At 40.3% G+C, this 24283-nt stretch overlaps 1 protein-coding gene across 2 annotated transcripts in view; it reads left to right on the forward strand.

Annotated features, from left to right (window-relative positions):
- Positions 1 to 24283, forward strand: part of LOC129376287 (retinoic acid receptor beta-like) — a 100388-nt gene that overhangs the window by 65747 nt on the left and 10358 nt on the right. For both annotated transcript variants that reach the window (XM_055055870.1, XM_055055871.1), the window contains exons 3-5: positions 2717 to 2858; positions 17153 to 17313; positions 20093 to 20269. In XM_055055870.1, coding sequence (XP_054911845.1) covers positions 2717 to 2858; positions 17153 to 17313; positions 20093 to 20269 — 480 coding nt within the window. The remainder of the gene's footprint in view (positions 1 to 2716; positions 2859 to 17152; positions 17314 to 20092; positions 20270 to 24283) is intronic.

Raw genomic sequence — 24283 nt, forward strand, 5'->3', positions numbered from 1 at the left:
CTCCATGTGGCAGGTCTTAGTAACATGACAATATGTGAAATGAGAAACTGTTCCATTTGAACTGATTTTCTGTAGCAGGTAAGATACTTTTCAGATGTCCCTCCCTGAATGAAAAGTTGTAAGTTGTGAGTGCGCAATCACATTGTCACTTGGCAGCAATTTTGGCTCAGTTTACAGATTGAAGTGGAGTAAGCCACGTTAGCGTCTCTGTTCTCCTTTACTTCCTGGCATATGAAGTGGGATTCATCCTTAGCACGTCCCTGCAGCTCAAACCTCTGATCCTGTCATTTATGTAGAGCTGCAGCTACCTCCCAAATCCCCCACTGCACTTTACTGAGTTAAACACCTTTGTACAACAAGGAGTTCAAGGGTGTTTTTTGTTTGCACATTCATAAGCCTCCAACGAGTAAACCCGCTGGATGCATGCTGGTAAATATCAGAGTAGTCTGCTGTCTTAGTTCAGCGCTCATGTCATTTATCCGCTGGAAGGAACAACGTGACTGCAGGTCAACAAAAGAGGAGGAAAAGAAGAGAAAGAAACAAAAAAAGGACAAATAAAAAGACTTTAAAGGAGACACGGTAGTTGTGGATGATTGTGTGTCTCTAATGATTGCAGATACCCTAACGAGGTAATAACATAATAACATTATGTACAGCTCAAAAAAGTCACAAAGTAATCCACTGCCCTTTAAAGTCAGCGCTGCCTTTAAGCCTTTTTAAGAAATTTTTAATGATAAAAGTCAGAGTATTTTGCTGCAATATCATTTATCATTCAATTCTCATATTTTCACTCTTGAGATGTAAAAATAAGTTGAAAATAGGATCTATAAGGAAATTCTACGACATGAATAACTGATAACACTGAGGAGGTAGAGTTCCTTCTGGTCTGGTTGGAGTTCAGTCTCCTTCAACAGAGGCAACAATCTGTGTGGCTGTGGCAATGAAATAAAAGCTGTAGTAGCTGTCACTCTGGATTTTGTAATGATGCTTTATGGATATCCAAAACTGTTTGTTAAAAAAGTACTTAATACTATTTTATGGTATTTTCCCTTTCAGTCAGGATGTATTCTTGCTTAGTTCTGGTTCCACACAGTAAAACCTGGACCTCAAACTGCCAGTAAATCTTTTTGTCTTGAACACTTCAGGCTCATACACAGAGAATTAGTCTCGAAACGGATTCTTTTTCAGGGGTACAACACAGCTGCTCCTCAGTCCGATCCTTCGCCTTCAACATCGTTAGCACTTATCCCACACACGGAGATTTCCGAGGCTAAGTGACCTGCATCCTCTCAGCTCTGAATGACGTAAGTACCAGAGTAGCCTTGGTGCCTCCAGCCGACCTGAACACACTTCTGTCGCAGCTGATGGGAATGCAGGATGCTTCTATTCATCCATCAGAGCTCACAGGGAGTTTCTACCAACACTCTCAGCCTGCATCTCCCAAGATAAAGGCCTCAATTAAAAAAATGAATAATATCAGCTGATGGTGGGGTGGAGTTGTGAGTTTGACCTAGGTTTGGTCATATGCCACAGCGGAACACAAAAGGCTGCATTTGACTAGTGTCTGTGTTGCTGGGAGGTTGGTGCCACAGATGACAGATGCTTTAGGCTGATGGAAGATGGGCTTGAGAGTCAGCCATTTCAGTCTTGTGATCTAATCTGTTACCCATCATGCATCCTGGCTTACTAATGAAAAGGCAAGGTCCTATCCATCATAGATAGCTATGGTTAATGGAATTTTAACCCTTCCATGGCCTCATAGGTGTGAACTCCTCTGAACATGTGATAATTTCAGAAGACCTCACAGTAATGGCAAATGAATACAAAGTAAAGAACAAAAATCTGCCAAGGCTCAGCTTCCTTGGCAGTAAGTGTTGTGCCTCTGTTTATGAGACCCAGTAATTTTAATTACAATGTCTTCATTATTGGTCTTCAGCAACATGCTAAGGATGAGTCTCAAAAGTTCACGTTTGAATATGCCATTTATCTATCAGGGTTAGCTTTGACTAACCCTGATAGAATGATTGTTTTCAATGGAAACATCAGGATGATTCAGGATAATGCAACAGCTCTTTTCAGTTTGCTTAGTGACACATCAGCTTATACATCAGCTTGAAATGACAAAGTTTATAACTGTCATTAATTACAAGCTCTGCTCTAATGCATGGATTTCTTGTCTAAGCCACCAATAATTCTTGTCCAGGGTTCAGTTACGATCTTTTCCTTCTCTACTGTTTTACTGAATTACAATGAAGGCATTCATTTGGAAGACGAGAAGCTATAGTCTTTCACAGAAGTCAATGTCACCTTGTCAAGTTCAGAAGTGGTGTGTCCCAGCGCAGCTAAACCAAAGTGCTTGGTTAATCTCCCAAACAAGGCCGGCAGCCTCTTTGTCTGATACTCCAAGGTTCTTCCTCTCTATTCCACCAGCACTCTGTCTGAGCTTAAATCCAACATTAGATGCTCTGCAGATCTCCCAGGAGGCATGTGCTGACTCTCTGAGCAACAATGGCAGCAAAAGACAAAACAGGCGGCACATGGTTATCCAGACTGCTGTGACATTATGTTCATTGGCAGGAGAATACTTTGTAATTGGGGAAATTTATGAATAAAAACAGGCAGTTTTGAAAGATTAAAAGAGCAATGATGTTCAGAGGGGTTACTTCACATGAAACTCCTTACTAACTTCGCCATTCCCCTTGGTGTGTTTCCTCAGGGCTTTTTCCGTCGAAGCATTCAGAAGAACATGGTATACACGTGTCACCGGGACAAAAACTGCATCATCAACAAAGTGACGAGGAACCGCTGCCAGTACTGTCGCCTGCAGAAGTGCTTCGCTGTGGGAATGTCCAAAGAGTGTAAGCCTCAAACACAGCTGACTTGTGACACAAGATTTTTTTAAAGGTTTTTGACTTCTGAAAATTCCAGCACACATTGTATGTTGGTGTATATTTGTAAAAACTATCTTTAACTAGTTTATATTACAAATATCACTTGGAAGAAAAATGGAACCTCAAATATGATGGAAAATTGGAAGAGGAGCTGTCATGTGGAACCAGTATGAGATTTGATTGTATATTATACCTGTCCCAAATTATGAACGCCCTTGAGTGTATGTGTGGACTAAAAGATGTTCCTAAAAAAAAAATCCCACTTCATGTTCAGCTTCCTGGCAGACACCGGAAGGTTTTAGATTAAACCTTTGCTGGTATTTGGAGTTATTCATTATTTCATCCACCTTGACAAAACCTCGATATGAAGAAAAACAACCTTCGACAGACGTGGCTAGAGTAGCAGAACTTAAGCATATTTTTACTCAAATACAGTAAAAAGTGACGGGAAAGAACAAAGTACTCTGTAAAAAGACTCAAAAAAAGTGAAAAACTGCTCAGATTATACTTGGCTTGGAAGCAATGACAGTAGTTTGTGGAGTATTTTTAAGCAAAATAAAAAAAAAATGATACAAAGTCTATCTTGCTGGTGTAAGTCACTCGCTATAATAGCTAACAGCACTGTCCTACACAGTAACATACAGTTAGGGCCAGAAATATTTGGACAGTAACACAGGTTTTGTTATTTTAGCTGTTGACAAAAATATGTTCAGAAATACAATTTATATATAGTATGGGCTGAAAGTGCACACTCCCAGCTGCAATATGAGAGTTTCCACATCCAAATCGGAGAAAGGGTTCAGGAATCATAGCTCTGTAATGCAGAGCCTCCTCTTTTTCAAGGGACCAAAAGTAATTGGACAATGGACTCTAAAGGCTGCAAGTAACTCAGAAGGCCTTTCCCTCGTTAACCTGTAATCAAATAAGTAGTTAAAAGGTCTGGGGTTGTTTCCAGGTGTGTGGTTTTGCATTTGGAAGCTGTTGCTGTGACCAGACAACATGCGGTCAAAGGAACTCTCAATTGACGTGAAGCAGAACATCCTGAGGCTGAAAAAAAGAAAAAATCCATCAGAGAGATAGCAGACATGCTTGGAGTAGCAAAATCAACAGTCTGGTACATTCTGAGGAAAAAGGAATTGACTGGTGAGCTTGGGAACTCAAAAAGGCCTGGGCGTCCACGGAAGACAACGGTGGTGGATGATCGCCAATACTTTCTTTGGTGAAGAAGAACCCGTTCACAACATCAACTGAGGTCCAGAACACTCTCAGGGAAGTAGGTGTATCTGTCTCTAAGTCAACAGTAAAGAGAAAACTCCATGAAAGCAAATACAAAGGGTTCACATGTAGATGCAAACCATTTGACGACATCCAGAATGTTAATGGGACAGCCTTAAGATCTGACTGGAGCTTTCATTTTGCTAGTGTAGTCTGGGATCTGCACACCAACAGGTTCATCAATTCCAAAAATAGACAGGCCAGAGTTAAATTTGCCCAAAAACACCTCAAGAAGCCAGCCCAGTTCTGGAAAAGTATTCTATGGACAGATGAGACAAAGATCAACCTGTACCAGAATGATGGGAAGAAAAAAGTTTGGAGAAGAAAGGGAACGGCACATGATCCAAGGCACACCACATCCTCTGTAAAACATGGTGGAGGCAACGTGATGGCATGGGCATGCATGGCTTTCAATGGCACTGAGTCACTTGTGTTTATTGATGACATAACAGACAAGAGTAGCCGGATGAATTCTGAAGTGTACCGGGATATACTGTCAGCCCAGATTCAGCCAAATGCTGCAAAGTTGATCGGACGGCGCTTCACAGTACAGATGGATAATGACCCCAAGCATACAGCCAAAGCTACCCAGGAGTTCATGAGAGCAAAAAGGTGGAATATTCTGCAATGGCCAAGTCAATCACCAGATCTTAACCCAATTGAGCATGCATTTCACTTGCTCAAATCCAGACTTCAGACGGAAAGACCCACTAACAAGCAAGACCTGAAGGCTGCGGCTGTAAAGGCCTGGGAAAGCATTAAGAAGGAGGAAACCCAGCATTTGGTGATGTCCATGGGTTCCAGACTTAAGGCAGTGATTGCCTCCAAAGGATTCGCAACAAAATATTGAGAAAAAACTTTTTTGTTTGGGTTATGTTTATATGTCCAATTACTTTTGAGCTCCTAAAATGTGGAGTGTTTGTAAACAAATGTGTACAATTCCTACATTTTCTATCAGATATTTTTGTTCAACCCTTTAAATTAAACGTTACAATCTGCACTTGAATTTTGTTGTAGCGGTTTCATTTCAAATCCAATGCGGTGGCATGCAGAGCCCAACTCACGAAAATTGTGTTACTGTCCAAATATTTCTGGCCCTAACTGTACATCAGTGAAGTCAAGTAAGGCAATAACAAAACTTAACACAATGTCTCTTGTGGTGAAACATGGAAACATGGTGAGTTTAACATGGAAACAGAGTTTATACCGCATAAAGATTTTTAAAAAATATAATTTTTCCTCAGCTTATGTTTGTGTATCTCACAGAATCCCAGTGAAATATATTAAAATGTTTGAGCCTAATATGACAAAACGTGTGGCTAAGTTTTATGTACATGAACTGTTAATGGAAGTAGGACAAATTGATTTATGTGAATGATAAAATGCTGGTTTTGATGACATCCAGAATGTTAATGGGACAGCCTTAAGATCTGACTGGAGCTTTCATTTTGCTAGTGTAGTCTGGGATCTGCACACCAACAGGTTCTGGAGACATTAAATAGTATAAATACTGGAATGAATTGTGGTTTAATTTGATTTGGCTGACTCCGGTTATGGGGTCCTGGTGTTGCTCAGTCTGCCACACCCTGAAGCCTGACTGAAAACAGCCACTGTGGATGTTTTTCTGAAGCTGACAATTAGAAATGTCTGCTGTGAAAAAGCAGCTAAAGATGTGTCCTCATGCATTAGAATGACAGGAGGTTTCTCACTGAATGGAAATAGACTCGGTACTGTTTAAAACACACAAACACAAACACACACACACACAGATAAATATGCTTCTACTTATATACTGAGGAAAGAGAACAGAGTAATAAATGCAAATGAAGTGTAAAATGTTATTTAGCTTTTCATAGCTAAATAACAAGGCATACAGTAAACTTCAAATTATGTTCTATTTTTGAAGGTGGTGGCCTATATTTGTTTTCTGGTTCTCTCTTGTCCTGTTTTTTTGCACTGCAGTGACTGTATCAGATAAAATATCGAACAGTGAATGTGAGTGGATTACTAGCAGTATCAGTGCATCGCTATCAGTCTTACAGGTTCTGACTCCTGCAGAACTTCCACTCTACAGCAATACTCATGTTTCATTCAGTTCTGTTTTCATTCTTTGTCTGGTATTTCAACCAGCCAGGAGGAGTTGCATCAGCCACAGAGGTTTGTTGGACATCCTGTTGGTTTCAGCTGAGAAAGTCAGACCCTGTGGACCAACGATGACCTTGTTCCATCGTTTCTCAGTCCTGATCCTGTGCATTTGTTTACTTACAACAAAGCAAAAAGCCATATTCCAATGCAGCACAACACAACATTTTTTATTTGAGCTTTATCTTGCAGTTGTCTTGGCACTTAACTAAATGTGACCTTTGGCCCCAAGATTGGCATGGGTTGAGTGAATAAATAAAATAAACTTTATGTGTCAGGGATAAGGTTACTCTGTGATCTGTATCAAAGCTAATTTCGAGTGAATTCTTAGTGAGCTGCAATCGGTAAATGAACTACTCAAAGTGTTTTATATGGGATTGACATTCAGGGGTTTTCAGAACACACACACATTCATACACACCTACACTTGAGGTATGTGATACTGCATATTTTGGTATCTATCTCATGCCAAAGCAATACAGAACCTGTATCGCCGATACCAATACTGATGCAGATACATTTTCCTTAAATTTGATATGTCATCATACTTCAGTTCTTTAGGTTTTGTTGTGAATTATTTTTGTTCAAAGCTACAATATAATTTGGACGAAGTTTTTAGCTCTGTACGGAATATATTAAAATCATATTAACATGGTTTGTGTGCATTTTTCTAAATAGAGTGCAAATTAAGAAAATACAACACGGAAATAAAACACTTCCAAAAGGAACCTTAAACTAAAGTATTGATCATATATGCTTAAATTTTTTTATTTAATACACATTTAGAAAATTGAGGTGAGTTTTACTTTGTGTGATCTAGCATCTGTAGGCATCATTTTAAATTCTACCCTTTATTAAAGGGTTGAGGTTTATTTTAATTACGATTATTAGAAAAGCAAATAAATCCATGGAGTGGCAGAAGACTCGCAAGCCAGTAAATACATGCTTCATCAGTTCTTTCATCAACTGATTTGACAGACCCACAGGCTCATTCTACTTATGAAAACACAAGTCCCCTTTTGGAGTAATTCTCTCTTAGTGTCTACTAGGCATTCTAGTGATCTTCACTATTTTCAGTCACTGTCAGACGTTAAAATCATGTATTTTCACATTTGATGATACTCAAGATGAGCAAATCAAGTTATTGACAAACATTTTTACCAGTTTGTTTTTTGGACCCGAGTCCAATCAGGACTCGGGTCCAAGTCAGTCATTCCATCCATCCATCCATCCATCCATCCATCCATCCATCCATCCATCCATCCATCCATCCATCCATCCATCCATCCATCCATCCATCCATCCATCCATCCATCCATCCATCCATCCATCCATCCATCCATCCATCCATCCATCCATTTTCTAAGCACCCTTCTCCCTAACGGAGTCGGGAGGTGCTGTTGCCTATCTCCAGCTGCGTTCCGGGCGAGAGGCGGGGCCCACCCTGGACAGGTCGCCAGTCTGTCGCAGTCTCAGTCATTCCATTAATCTCTTTTTAAAATGCTACAATTATAAGAAATGTTAGATTTCCGTTGACGAATTAAACCCATGCTTTCAAAGCTTTTTCTCATTTGATTTTGACACATTCTTTAAAATTTGAATAAACTGTGTCAGTTTTCCTGTCAGTTCTGCTCCCTCTGCTATATTGTCATCTATTAAGAGAATGGCACCATGACAACAGTATGCATTTCACAGGTTATTGGCATCCTTTGATTGCATCAGCATTTATAGCTCAGGCTCACTTCATGCTTCATTAGTCCTGGTGGGGGGTGTCACTCCTTTCATTTATGCTGTTTCACACCTCAGTGGTGGCATCATAGAAAAGATGATATCTATATATCCTCATGCTAAACCTCCCACAGGGCTGCTAATGAGAAAGGAGACTTTTCTCCTTGACTGCTGTAGAAGATCAACACCAACTGGATGCCCACTTCAGTTGGTGTTCTTTCTTTCATTCCACTGTTTTTATCGCAAAGACAAGATCACCTCCAGAGCTGACTGCTACTGTCTCCAGCAAAACTTTGTAGATTTCAAACACATTCTGTGTTTCCTATGTGCTCTGTGTGCTCAATGCCTGACAACAGTCATTGACAGATGGGAAATGTGGAATTTGGACAATTTCAAATTTTGATATGCTGATCTCAAGCTCAGCTGATTTGGTTATTTTACTAGATAGATTCCAAGATATTAAAATAATTAGATCAATCAGTCACTTATTTTTGTTGTTTTATATGCAGAAATCCAGAGACACAGATGCTCTCTGTTTTATAAACACACAAACTACATCTGACCAATAAAAAATATAGTAACACAGAAATGTGCAGAATCTTCTCTAAATTCTCTGATGATCTGTAGCTACTTCAGTCTCAATGCTGTGGTTTTTTCTGTCGCTTTCACACTTTTATTAGTAAGAGAATCATTGTAACTTTTTTTGTATTTTGCAGTTTAATCTTTAGTGTGTTCTTCGAGTTTAAAAGACTGAGACCTTTATCCCTGTCTTATTTTTTTTAGGACGTGGTTTTCCTTTTGAACTGGATTCAATTTGCCTTCCTTGTTTCACATGTCTGAGTTTCCCAATTCTTTAGATTTTTGCTTTCTACTTGCTCTTCTTCCAGCTGTACTCTGGCTCCTGTTGTTTTTGTTTGCCTGTGGATTTTCTTTTTCTTTCAGGGTTTCCTCAGTTCTTTTATCTCCCTGCTTTCTATCATAGTTCCATTTCACAGTTTCATCCAAATATTTTTATGCTAATAATCAGTCTCCACAGCATTTTAAGCCTCCAGTTTCATCTCCTTCTTGTCAGATTGTGTCCATTACCCAGCTTTTGTTTCCTGCATGCAGCTTTGAATCATCATTTCATTCAGCTTGTACAGTTGCAAGTCTTTCTTAACTGTTTTCTTAAGATATCATTCAGTTTAATGATACTTGTCAGTGGATCCACCTGGATGAATATTGTTTTGTCTCAATGTTTGGGTGGGCAGAAGCCAATCAGAGTCAGAACAGTCTGCTGGCCCAGTTAACTTTTTAATGGATGACTGCATAGATCTTCACATGACTAAACAATTCTGTAATCGTTATTGATTAATTCTGCTCTTCTAAGAAAGTGAATGTTGGGTTTCCTTATGGTGACCCTGAACCACCAAATGAAAAGAAATATGGTTCATTCATCATCACTGAGTCACCTGAGTCATTTTTCTAAAACCGAGCTACTGAAATAAATTAACATTTCAATTATTTCTCTAATTGATCAAGTTTCTGTATAATAAATGAAACAGTGTTAAAGTCCAATATGAATATGAAATCAACAAAACAAAATGTTCAAATTTGGTTATTTTGGCATTATTATTTCAGTACATTCCATATGTAGAACATACTGAACAACGGCAGCATAGAAGATGAACGGCAGAACCTCTAGGTTGGACTTTCTGCAGCAACTTTCTGCTGGGCCTTCTGCAAATATGTGCCTTTGTACGAGAAACATCTCAGTAAAATGCAGCTATCTGTGGTCAACTCAGTTGACTGGATTGATTTGGAAAGAATCACATCCGTCTATTTGAGGTCCCACAGTTGACCTTGTAGGTCAAAGGTCAAACACCAAGCATGAAATCAAAGGAATAGCCTGTAGACCTCATATACTGGTTTGTCTTGAGGCAGAAATCCAGAGAAGGATCCAAAAACATCTCTGCTGCTTGGAGATCCCAGTGAGCTGAACGGTGGAGGAAGCCAGTAGCCATGAGGACTTTTCCTTGAGCCGCTGCCTTCTGAACTGAGCCATCAGCTCAGAGCAGAAGGGCTTCAGTCAGGGAGGAGACCAAGAACCTGATGGTCACTCTGTCAGAGCTGCAGTGTTCTGCTGTGGAAAGAGGAGAAGCTTTCAGAAGGACAACGTGTTCTGTGGACGGAGAGGCAGTCTTTCATAACAGCATCAATGCAACCAGTCTGGAGTTCACCAAGTGGTACCTGAAGAATCTCAGACCAGGACAAACAAGATTCTCTGGTGTGGATGTTTGAAGAAAACAGGCACGGCTCATCACCATAACTACAGTGAGACATGGTGGTGGAAACAACATGCTATGGGAATGTTTTGCAACAACAGGAACTGACAGACCAGTCAGGATGGAGAGAAAGATAAATGCAGCCATGAAAAGAGACATGCTGGATGAAAACCTGCTGCAGAGCACCCTGACCTCAGACTGGGGTGATGGTTCAACCCAAAACACATCCAGATCTGAAAGGCTTCAGAACAAATCTGTGAATGTCCTGGTGGTGCTAAACCAGAGTCCAGACATGAATATGTTTGGACATCTCTGGAGAGAGGTGAACATGGCTGACAGATGTCTCCATCCAACCTGATGGAGAAGAATGGAGCAAACTACCTGAAGAGAGGAGGGCTGAGCTGGAGGCTGCAGGTCCAGACTGGAGGCTGTTAAAGCTGCCAAAAGAGATCAACAAAGTATTATGCAAAAAAGGCTGTGAATTTTGCTGGCTTTCTACTTTTAATAAGTATGCAAAACAATCCAAAACTTTTCCCCACATTTTCACAACAGAGTGTTTGTGTGTTGAATTTTCAGGAAAGAGATTAATTTAATACAACTTGGAATAAGGCTGGAACACAAAATGCAGAAAAAGTGAAGCACGGTGAATCCCTTCCAGACATTCTGTAGGTTTGCTGCTAATTCACAGCTTAAGCTGATCTGTTACAGCAGGTGTTCTCATTTCCAGCAGTGGGAGAGGGCACAATGTGACACACTGCGACACACTGCATAGGGTTTCCAAATGATGAGAGTTGGGGCCACTTTGCAATGCAACAGGTCCTGGCTACATCAGCCTCGTACAGTTCAGACTTCTTTCACACCTCTAAATGTCTCAGTCTTCCCCGTTTGCAGTTGCTCTGGTTCACCTTCTCTGTAGTAGATTATAAAATGGTGTCGCCCATGCTCTCCTTTGCTTTCCCCTAAGTACAATTAAGCTTAATCTCAACGTTGCGCTGGCAGCAAAGACTTATTGTCATTCCTCGACACCCACCTGGTTGCTGTTGGTGAGCTGCCATGTTAAGTGCTGTGGCAAGCAGCCCGGGTGTCGCAGCACTCCAGATAGATGGTGTTTATTTACCGCGCATCTGTTTACTTGCCCTGTGCAAAGCTTGGCAGCAAGCAGATGACTGCTGACAGCTCCTCCCAACGACCACCAGCCATGCACCAAGCGGAGAGGAAACAAAGTTGCACCAACAGGGTTTAAAGCAGACATAAAAATTGCAACAAAGAGATGAACAAAAAACAGGGAGCAACCTAGCACGCTAGAGGAGAATAGAGACAACACTCCTGAAAAGCTGAGGGACATCAAATTGTTGTTAGGCACTTCTGAGAAAAGTGTGTTTAACAAGGCCAGTCGATGATCCTTCATCCCCTCATGGCAATTCTCTAAAAACACCTGACACTTTCCCATTCACAGTTCTGGAACAGAACCTAGCAGCAAACAGCAACATCCTTCAGCTGTCAGCTCACAGCTGAAATCACAACTTGTAATCCTGAACTCATCCTGCTTACAACTAAAATGGTTTTAGCTTGCTCAAAACACAATCACTAGAGTTAACTTAACAGCAGTAAAAATGGATGTTTAACTAAAAGACCCAGAACAAATTTTTCCCTAAGCTTAATTAATTTGAACTTTCACTTCCCCTGACCATCTTCTCTGTAGAACATGATGCTGAGTGGCAACTCCTCCTGCTGGAGCAGTGTTGATCTCAGATATGCAGCTAAATGCTGACAAATACATTGATTGTGAAATTATAAGCTGTGATCTTCACCACTAAGGATAAACAAATGTTTCTCCGGGTTGGAAGAAATACTAACATCTTGGAGCAGCTCAGGCAGAGTCCTGATGTTCACCTGATGGAGATATGAGGAGGAAGCTAAAGATTAAGGGAATGCAAAACAGACAGTGCAGCAGCAGCAGTTTCGAGTTTCTTAAAAGTAAAAAAAAAAAAAAAAATAGTCATCCGGAAGGATTCTGTTGTTTTTATTTTATAAACTATTTCAAATTCCTTACCCCCACACCGCCCATCTAGTCATATTAGTGTAATTATATCTGACATGACTGACTTATATTGTTGAAAAAATTCAACCAATTCAAAAAGCTCAGCTCTCTCCCTATACTACTATAGTATAGTAGCACTATAGTCTTGTGTTAAACATAGTGTGTTTGTTTTACTGCAGGAAATGCAATAGAAAAAAAACTGTTTCCTGAGAAAAGTTCTGAAAAAAGGATTTCCAGTATCCAAAGTAATCTTAACAGAGTTAGATATTTTCTACATTTAAAAAAATATCTTTGTTGTATTTTCTACAACGACAAAGTGAAGTGGAGAACTGCATTGGCAGAGATAGAACTTCACTGCCAAAAGTCCTTCTGTGGCCTTTAGGATCAAATTTTCTCACTAATGTGAAATATTCTGTACATACATAACTACACACATATTCCTACACTTCAACATCCAATATGTCAATTTCTCATGGCTTTAATATTTTTTTACTTATATTATTAACAGTGTGGTTTGCATATCTTTTCAACACTCTCTTCTGGAATTAATAAATTGGAATTCAGATTAAGATTAATCAGGGATCTAGTTATTATGAGCTAAATGTAAGCCTTGTTTTAATATCCTTCTCTGTGCTGCAGTCTTTAATTCCACTTTTACTGTTCTTTTACTGTCTCTGTTCTTTCTGAGTTTGGTTGCGGTCTTGACTCACTTCAAGTTTTATTGTTTCTGATTTGCACATTTCTTATGTTTCTGTATCATAATTTCTTTTGTTCATTGTATATATTGTTTATTATGGTAATGAGATATTATGTTGTACTTTGAGTTTAGTTTCCTAATTCCATCTAATTTGAGGTTTATTTTTAGAGGGTGGTTTATAAGCACTTTCTCCAGTGTTTTAGTTTCATCTCTTCATGTTGTTCCTTATCTGTTCATTAAACTCATATGTTCAGAAATTAAACTCACTAGTTTGGTTATTTTACTCCTCATCCTGCTGTTACCAGTCTGTTCCTATCTCTTGAGTTCTGATATTGAACTCTAATGTTCTCCATGGTTGTGTCATCCTTGTCTCTGCTTTGGATCCTCTTTAAAACAAAAACTTGTAACTATTTAAGGGGAACAAACAGACTTGCCAAGAAATGCTGTAACATTTCTTTGCTTGGATCAATATCCAAGCAAACACATTTTCTTTTCCTTTTCCCTTCCTATTATGCTATGTTTCATCCTTCCATCCATCCATCTTCTCCGGCTTATACAGAATCGGATTGCAGGGGTAGCAGCCTAAGTAAGGAGGGCTCTCTCCCGGAGTCCTCCTTTGAGACTCCTCCTGGAACAAGGAGCCCTGGAAAACATCCTTCTTGATGTGAAGGACCACCGGCTCTACTCTGAGTCCCTCCCTAATCACTAAGCTTCTCACCCTAACTCTAAGAGAGAGCCTAGACACCCTACAGAGAAAACTCATTTTGGCCGCTTGTATCCGCGATCTTGTTCTTTCGGTCATGACCCAAAGCTCATGACCATAAATGAGGATAGGAATGTAGCTCGATCAGTAAATCGAGAGCTTAACTTGTTGACTCAGCTCTGTTTTCACCATGACAGACTGGTACAGCGCCAGCTTCACTACAGACGCTGCACCAATTCCCTCATTTGTGAACAAGATTCTGAGATACTTAAACTCCTCCACTTGGGGCAGAACACCCCCCCAGAACCACTTTGCAATTGTTTAAATACAAAGGTAAAATTTGAACAAACCTGAATAACAAATTTTAAATTTTTACTTAAAAAATATCTTAGATAACTGATGTTCTAATTGATTTGAAACATATTTCTCGGTCTGTACCTAGCTATGATTATTTCATGTAATGAGACGACTGAATGTTGAGCTCAGCTGCCATGTGGGTTTATGGTGTCACTGTGGGCTAAGGGATGGGTATGTTGATTAGAACAGCAGAGTTGGGGGTCTCTGTCACAGCTTGTCTGTAGAGAAAAGCTGCTACCACTGAATGAAGTCAGAGAAGGCAGTAGAGGGATTTAAACTGCAGAAGAAAATCACTGCACAAACTCTATGAACAAATAAGTGTTTCTTCTCAGAGAAGAAAATCTTTTAAATGTGTAATGATGTGAAGAAAAACTGAAAAACAAGTAGGCTAAAGTAGTCTTTATATTATCTACAATGGAAAATAATCTAATTTAAATGTAGTTTCAATGTTTAACTTTTGCTGTACTCTTGGATTGTAGTTGTTTTGAGATGGTAGATGTCAGGTTTTGCCTTACCACTGTAACTACACAATACTTTTGACCTCTAGAAACATGTAACTTGGATTATTTAGTCTGTCTCACTGAAATGAATATTTTTTTACTCTTATATTACTTGCATGTTGAAAGTGCCCTTACGGCGGGACATCCTCAAACCATCCTCAAACCAACATGCATGCCCTGCACGAATAGGACAGAATAATGCAAAAATCAGGATGTTACACAGTCTGTGTATGGAAGTGTCTGGGTGTTACAGAGTAGAGACGAAATGTGGCTGACTGGAGGGTTGTGGTGTTAACACAAGCTAACGAGCCATGAGATGTGATTTAGAAAGACAGCAGTTTGGTAAATACATCTCATCCCCAGCTGAGGAAATCAATTACCTCTGCACTTCAAGCAAATTACTGGCAGCATGAGCAGATACATCCAAATGATGCATTAAACAAGAAGCCATGAAAATATATTGCTTTTTAACACAATGTACTGGGTCTAGAGGAAAGCAGTGGAGATCACTGTTTCTGACTTTGTCATGGAAATCTTTAAGTGTTAGATTTATCACAGAAAATAAAAACAAAACAACCAAAAAATTGTGTTTCATTTCCATCTATCCAGAACCGATGCTAGATCCAGTCGAAAGATGAAGAAAATGACTGAATTCTTCGAAGGCATATAAGCTTAGAAGAAATGAAGCTCCTCCTCCTTCAATATCTTGATATTGTGCAGACAACTGCATTACTGAATATGATGTGACTCAAATAATAAAGTCATTAATTTAATATTGTATTTTCCCCCTGGATTTAAAATGATATTAAATCACTACTGGAAAAAAAAAGTCTGCAAGCATCTCTATTACAGAAGTACAGGCTGATCTCCAATCTTCCATTCATCATTAAAATTACAGAAAAAGATTCACTGCCTAACAATGACCAAATGCTTTGATGTCAGTACTGAGGCTGCCCTGTCAAAGTGTTCAATGACATTCATATGAACACAGACTGGACTAACCACAGTTCTGGTTCTGTTGGACCTCAGTGTTGACCATGACATATTACTGAAATGACTGGAGTTCAACTGGTTTCAATCTTACATAAAGAACAGGGATTTCTTTGTTTCAATAGGAAACTTCTCATCAAAGCAGACAGACTTTACATGAGATCCGAGGTTTAATCCTAGGACCCCTCTTACTATCTATATGATCCCACTGGCTCAGGTTATAAAAGAAAATAAGATTAGCTACCATAACTATGCAGATAATAACCTTCCAGTGTTCTCAGGTCTTCTAGTTCTGGTTCTGGTTCTGGTTCTGCTTTGCATCAGAACCAAACATGGAGAACCAGCATTCAGCTTCTACGCACCGCAAATATGGAACAAACTTCCAGAAAACTGCGAAACAGCTGAAACACTGAGTTACTACAGTATAAACAATAAACACAGATGGTCTTTATTGTAAACTAGGGCATAACATTTGACTTTTGTCTCATCAGACTAGAAAGGTCCCATGGGTGAGGACTTGACAAAAGGCCTGGCTCAATCATTGTCTCCAGCTCCCCTTGTTAGGATTCCAAAAGTGCAGACGGCTGCTGATCATGATGATTATGCTGTGTTGAGTAATAAAACCAGGTAATCTCCTGCTGTGTCTGACTTCAAAGATCTGCATCTAATTAAGCACCCAACTCCATGAACTGAACAGACACGTTTGGAGCTCCTTCTGCATCAATGTACAACAGAGAGCCTGCCCATGGTTATCTGGGATTTTACAGCAATGTTTTTTACATAATGTCAGCTTGGTAATATTAAGACATTTTGTGTATATACAGATACATTGAAGGTGACACGCTTGTTGAGTTATTTCACTTGAACTTTGGGCAAAGATACAAGAGTTTTAGTAATTGCAGTATGGTGTTGCACTAAAAAAAATTTGACTTGCTTTATTTAGATTGTCATGAAAAGATCAGATACAGGTCGCATTACGGAAAAATAAATAAATAAAAATCAGAATTGGGTCACTACAGGCTACAGTGTGAACTCAGCCTTGATTGTAATTTTTTTTATTAAATTATTGTTATTATGATATCTTTCAAAATTTCTGACATGTTAGTGACACAATACATCTCAAATATAAAGTGAGCATCACGGATGTCAGCTTGGGAATCTACCTTGCAAACAATATCTGTTTCCATCTTTGCCTACACAGTGCTCAGCTTCTTCTTCTGTGGCTTTTGTGTCATTTCCTTCTGTGGTTCTTGGTGCAGTGCCACCAAGAATAGGTTTTTCCAAGGGTTTGGTTGATTCAACACAGTGCAGCATGAAAGTGAACTGCAACAGGTGAAAATGTGAGAAATATTGTAATTTTGGTCCCCAATGGAACCAAGTCTACTGGACCATCAGATGTGAAAACATCCCGAAACTCCCTCTATTGGAGTTCTATTCACACCACATGTTGGATGTGCTTGACCTTGAGATTATTCTCTCGGGAGACGTTTTACTGTCTCCACTTCTTAAACTCAATATAAAAGTCTCAGGATTAACCTGAAAGATGTGATTTGTTCTCCTCCAGCTGTTCGGAACGACCGGAATAAGAAGAAGAAGGAAAGTCCAAAGCCAGAACTGGCAGAGAGCTACGAACTGACAGTGGAGCTGGAGACCATCATTGAGAAGATCCGTAAGGCCCATCAAGAAACCTTCCCCTCCCTCTGCCAGCTTGGCAAATACACCACGGTGAGTGTTCAGCCGGAAGAGGCACACATTCCTCTTTACTGTTGGATCAATGGGGATCTAGGTGTTTTCATTCATTTACAGTATGTTATCTGACTCATGGAATTGTGCTTTTTGGATCCTGGCTGACAAATTTGCCATCAGCATATTGATAATCAATTTCTTATACTTCACTCTTAATCCCCATTTGATTCAGTTTGAGCCCCCAGTTGTACAGTTATCACTGTCTGGACAAATCCTCCAAAGAACCTTTCATTCTTTGCCCTCAGGAATTGATTGGACATCCAATGTGATGGAAGACCAGTGGACAGGACCATTATATTATATAACTGTAAACATTCTGTCCTCAGGGTTTGTTCCTCCCACTAACCTCCCATTAACTTCACCTTTATTTAAACTCAGAATTTACTGAGACACAAAAAAAGAAAAAGAAAATAGTGTAGCAAAATAGCATCTTTAGATCCTCTTCAACTCCTCTTCAACTTTTGACAAGTTGGAAAAGGTTGACTGATGCATCAAACCCAGCTTATGTTATTACCAGCTTATATAAATGTGCAACAGAGCGAAGCTGGATGTCAAAAATGCTTGTCAATGCTGGAGATGGCTTTATATTCCACTGATGTGAAACCCCCTAAACATGAGTCCCACCAATGAATGATGGAAAGGCCTGATAGCGCAGGGAAACCAGGGTCTTACAGAAAGACCTCATCAGTCGGACACATCAGGGTCTGATTGTCTCTGAGCAGCAGACTGTATGGAAAATATCCAACAAAGCCCTATGTGGATTTGCTTTCCTTATCCACCCTGAGGGGCGGCGCTGTGCTTGGGTAGAACTGTGAAAAAGATCGAGGTCATGAAACTAACAGCCTCAACACTTTGTTACGCCTTGACAGAAAAATGTTTGGAACTCTAAGATGGCTGATAGCTGGAGAGAAAGTGGCAAGCAGCTGCTGACTGAGACGCAGATGCAACAGCATTGAGATGGAACTGACAGTTTAATATGCTTGTTTTCCAGCCGACTTACATATGATTACAGCTGACGGCTGTGAACCATGATTGGCACCTCGCTCTGCGGTGGGATGGCTGGGGGGCGTCTGGGGACAGATTTGGTGATGTTAGTTTGCGAGAAATCTCACACATCTGTCAGTCATTAGGGTGGGGTTGGCCTACTAACCCCACCCTAAACATGTTTATATGAAAATAATCAAACGCAACAGAGGCCCTAATGAACAATAATGTGTCTCTTATTACAGTGATGAGATCCATTCAGTCAGTGACAATAGGGTTCACAGCAGAGCGGTGGAAGTGATGCTAAAGTAGAGCAGTCAGCAGCTTTTAGCTCTCTGCTGCGCGCAGCTGCATGTCGTCTCAGCGAGAGTCAGCTTCCATCTTCATAACCACGTATTTCCCCCTTCTCAGTGCAAACACTAATCGCTGAAACCCTTCTTTGCTCCACCCTCATCCATCTCTCGTGAGACGTTTCTTCCATTTAGCCACATAAACAGCCTGTATTGAGCTAAACTCCCAGGCTGAAAATAGTCAAACAATAATTGTTTCCCAAAAAATATTGTTTCCCAATGATGATGCATAAGCTGGTGTTTGTTGTTTATTGGAGTCGACAGTCGGGCCTCCGATAAAGCTGTAATCTGGATCAGTGGTAATTATGGTTGCTCTCAGGCGTCGAGGAGTTCCTCATTATTTCAAGGGATTGGATCCTGATGCAGCTTTTGACTTCTCAACAGAAACAGAGGAGGAGCTCCGGCTTTTCGTAGATTAGTTAAAGCTCCAATTATGTGGTGAAATATTCAAATCCTCGTCTGTGGTGATTTAGGAGTTCACTGGCGGGTTAGCAGAGATAGCTACACAATGAATAACCCTCCGCTGACAGTGATGATGATGAAAAACGAGCCTGGCACTTTCAAAGACAAACTAAAGCATTAGTCGTCAGCGAGGAGGCCGAGCGGGAGGCCGTCGCTGCAGAACACGCCTTGGCCTGCAGATATTAGCCACATTACGCTTTGTCCACTGTCTCCATCCATCTCAGGTGGCGGCGGCCTGCACAGCTGCATGTGTTACAGGGCTGCATGTGTGCACTGGAGCCTGCTGATGTGCCTCTTGGTGCTCGTTTCTACACTGCCAGGCTTTTTTTAATGCAGCAACTTGTCTAATTTGTTTGGAGAAATGAACTTAAATGAAATTAGGATTCCCTGGTAACGTCCTTGTTTCCCTCTATTGAATTATGGGACTGGTGTAATTGACTGAGATTGCTGGGTGGGGGGAAGAAAGTTGGAGCAGGTTTTCTTTTAAAAAAAAAGCCTAACAGTAACACCTCGTTACGCCTGGCTCGGCCCTGTTTTTTATTGTGCTTTCCCTCATCAGCCAGAGGGCACAACAAGATAAGTTGCTTTAATATCTGACACACTGTCACATTATTCACCCTGTCCATTGAGAAACAAACACTCTGTTACCCACATCGCATGTGCACCTCCTCCCTTCCCATCAAACCGGACGTCAATCAGTGGAATGCACTGTTGTGTCGACTGCAACTCATTGTCTGTGATTTAATACAGCCCTAATGTGGCTCTCACTTAACCCCTATCATACTGCATCCCACCCCTGCTCACTGACACTGTTACCCTCATTACTGCAGGGTGCCACCACCCGGTTCAGTGTTTCTGAGAGCTCGGATTTCTTCAATGGGCATATTACTATGATGTGGAACAGAGCCAGGAGGGTGCAGTGAGCAGATCGTGAGCTGTCTCCCTGTGTTTGTATGTTGCAGAACTCGAGTGCAGATCACCGTGTGAGGCTGGACCTGGGCCTGTGGGACAAGTTCAGTGAGCTGGCCACCAAGTGCATTATCAAGATCGTTGAGTTTGCCAAACGAGTGCCTGGCTTTACAGGGCTGACCATCGCTGATCAGATCACACTTCTGAAAGCTGCCTGCCTGGACATACTGGTGTGTGTTTCTACTTTCATTCTGAAAGAAACATGCTGGTTTATCATTATTATCAGTAGCTCTTCTGATGCTGAAAGTGATCAAAGTGTGCTTTGGTCAATATTAGCATTTTAATCCCAATGGAATTGAACATATGTATACACAAATGGGCAACTAACAGTAAAATTTTTGCATAATATTATTCTTTTTTTTTTTTTTTTTTGGTGCAAAGGGACAGGTCAGATTTTTGAAGTTGGGTTCTATGTTAAGGTTATGACCAATAAATATGGTTCCTGCAGTAGATCACCCCTAGCAACTTCCATTTGATTAATCTAACAACTGATGAGAGCAGGCCAGACATCCATCGTCTATACTTGCTTGTCCTTGTAGGATTGTGGGGGTTGGTTTTAATCTCTAGCTGTCATTGGGCAAGAGGCGGGTTCCACCCTGGACAGGTCACCGGTCCATCAACACAGAGACACACAGGACAAACGTCCATGCTCATTACTTAGAGAGACCAGTTAATCTAACAGTCATGTTTATGGAGTGTGGGAGGAAGCTGGAGTGCCATAAGCCTATGGTCTTTTTTCATGCATGGGTTCTCTCCTGGATTCAAATCTACAACCTTCTTCCTGCAAGAACAACAGTAGGACCGCGCCACCATCTGGACTCGAACTTTCAGGTGGTGGGTTATTGACAGGCAAGGTTTTCAGTGTAGATAAACATGAAAAACCAAATACAAAGTTGTTTGTTGATAAAAAAAAGAGCATTTACATGAACTGCTGTGATATTTTGTAGGACTTTTCTGCTGGTTTTTCGGCTCTGAATCTTATATCTGGAATCTAATCACGGTTTTTGAAATTGAGACTCTACAGTTTTGTTTATACTAGAGTGCCTGGAAACTGCTCGTATTTTCATATGCTAATTGAGAAAAAGTTCAAATTTTACACATTGTCACCATGCATCTGCTGTAGTTGTTATGCCAGACCACTATATGGCGCTGTGATTTTAGCATGTCATTCAATGAACATGCACTTCTGACTCTCAGCTTCCACCTCACAGTAAACTGTAACCCATTTCTGTCTCCCAGGAACCAAGTGCTCATGTAACATATTCCTCATCAGAAACTGAACAGATTCAGTAAGCACAACACAGCACTGTGATTCACGATGTGTAGAATAAACCCCACGGCTGTGTGTAGGGTCACACCTGCAGAGTGCTTCACATCTCCATGGCAGGTTTTACAGAAAAGTTTCACTCAGACCTGATTTAAAAATGCTGATGTGAGAGAATGCAATCACTGGTGTAAACTGGTGTATACTGGGTCTCAACTAAGATGTTACTGTTCAGCTGAAGAGCGGCTCCATGTAAATGGGAGCCTAAGCTAGTTAACTAGCGACGGTCAATACTTCTCAACAAAAAAACTATTCTGGATGCACCATTTGTCTGATTGCTTTATTAAATTAGACAACAGTTTGCTTTACCGTTAGAAAGTCATTTTTTCACTGCCCTCATTCTTTTCTTCATCTTTCTGAGTTTCCTGATTGGAACAGACTGACAAAAATCCCAAATAGCTTTTAATGATGCAGCCAATCTGGAAAAGTGGACATCCCTCAAATGTCACTTTGAAAACATTTTTTTTTTTTAATTTTCATAACTAAACAAGATAAACTTAATAATTATTAGTACAACATTAGGAAGTTTGAACTGCACTTCACAGAGGATTGCTCTGCAATGAATTGGACTGTATAGAATCGGATTGAGTTACTTTGTGAGCAATGGGATTTAAATTAGATGGCTCTGGTTTTAGATGCCCTGAGGTGACTGTTAGAATGGCCCTTAGTGGCAGGTTTAAAGAGGACTCTTGAGGCAGAGAAATAGTGCAGACCTCCCAGGTGTTTAATCTCCAACATTTAACATATAGACATTCCTGCTTACGACAGCGATGGGTCTCAGCAGCAACCACACCTACTAACCTGCAATGTGGCAAACATGCAGGCTCTTATAGTCCATGGCTGCTCCAATTAACAAACCCGCCAAGAACAGGGTAAGACAAAATGCATATACACAAACAAACTTGATAAAACAACCAAATCTTCCACATAATATTAAACACTCGTCATTTTTAAGAAGCCATTTCATTTCTAAAAATACCTTTCTATAAATATAAATCCAATCATTAAACTTCTAAAATATACAGTGCTTTGCTCCCCCTCTTCCATCTGCATTTGGTCTCTTCCGGAACTTTTATAAGGTGCTCAGGCCCCTGGGGAGTCTTAGCCTGAACACCCTGCAGAGGAAGAGACAGAGGTAAGCCACATCTATACAAACATTTCAATGCATTTCAACAGTTACAATACTTCCATCCATTTGTTTGTTTTATTTTAACAGGACACCATCAGTTCCAGCTGAGATGCCACTGCATAAAAACACACAAACAATAAAATACTTCAATCTCTTTTATCATTCACCACACATTTAAAGTGTTTTCATTCAAGTAATGAAGATCTTCATAACAGTGACCTTTGCGGGGATCTGCCTCTGTCTGACTGAACTTAACTGAAATGATTTTGGTTCTTGTTCCCCCCCTCAATTTGACACAATCTTTTCATTTCTTCAAATATCATTCTGAGTTAATTGCTCAGCTCTCCAGAGGAAACGCCATTTATCATCCAACTCAGCTCCCATCAGGCCATCCTGAAGGAGCTGAGTTTGTCTGGGCTGACTAGTCGGAGTCAGACAAGTCCGATTACTCACCACATCTGTCAATTCAAAACTTCATGGAGAGTAGATGTCTGTAGTAAACATTTTCTCTGTCTGAACTGAGTGGGTGTGTGTGCGTGCTTCTTGTATTGTCACTGATGACCAGTCAGTGGCTGGGTTTGTTAATGATAGTGTGTTCTTTATTGAGCACAGATGCGGAAATGTCTGCAGGCTGCTGGGTGATTGTTTGTCATTTAGCTGTTAAGTGAAGTGACATGCTGTAGTAATGGACCTGCAATAATGAGATGGAAAACGGCAAATGGCTGATTCTCTTCCCCTCTTGTTTCTGTCATGCATACTGGAGTGGGAGGGGGACGGGGGATGGTTAGTGGGGGTGATGGGGTATTTAACATTCACTGCACAGACAGGGGGGAGGAGGGAGAAGGTAGAAACACTGATGACAGGTTGGTTATGCGGTTTACATTTTTTTACCTCTAGGGCTCTATTCTATTTTTAAAAACAAGGTAATTTTTATTGTTTTGGATCTGGACATAAAATGCATTATGTTGTCATCTTCACAACATAATGTGTAAGGAGTGTTTATACACTGACATTTTATTATCGCTTTAAGTTCTTTCGTCAGTCATGTCACAAATATTTATATCATGAACATGTACAGTAGGTCTACATTAATTAGCATCATCGTTTTTTGCTGTCCCAGGTTCTTATCGCATGTGCATGAGTAGAGCAGTGATATTAACATCTACTGAAATATTTCTTAGCATGGAATTTAATAAATGTACCTAAATAAAGTTGGACATTTCAGAGTGAAACTGGGTTTCTTCCATTAAAAGAGGTTTCTTCCATTAAAAGGTTTCTTCCATTATTGTCGTATGTCTGCCATATGATAATATATTTAGTTTTGCTTCTGTTCAAAGCGAAATGCAAATGTTGGTGAGACTTGTTGAAAAAAGAAATGCTTAAGGTTTCAAAGTGACACTTTCAGAAGCTCAGAAACAGATGAGGCTGCAGATGAAATAGTATCCGACCTTTTGAACACTGCTTCCTGTGATGTGGGGAAGTGCATTATGCGGTTTAAATGTATAAACTAAACATTGCTTTTAAAAAAGAATGTCCCCCTTTTCAAGATAAAAGCCTGCAAAAAACGTTGAAAGAAATAATAAAAACTCCTGGCCTCAGACGTCTGTTGGTTTTAAGTCTCCGCTCCCTGATTTTTGAGGATAGTGGAGGCCTCTGGTTCAGAGACGAAGGTTAAAATATAATATGCCACATCATGTATCCAAGGTGCACTTAGGTGTTTCATGTGAATGT

The sequence above is a fragment of the Poeciliopsis prolifica genome, unplaced genomic scaffold, assembly GCF_027474105.1.
Source record: "Poeciliopsis prolifica strain line A6 unplaced genomic scaffold, Auburn_PproV2 SCAFFOLD043, whole genome shotgun sequence".
Taxonomy (NCBI): Eukaryota; Metazoa; Chordata; class Actinopteri; order Cyprinodontiformes; family Poeciliidae; genus Poeciliopsis; species Poeciliopsis prolifica.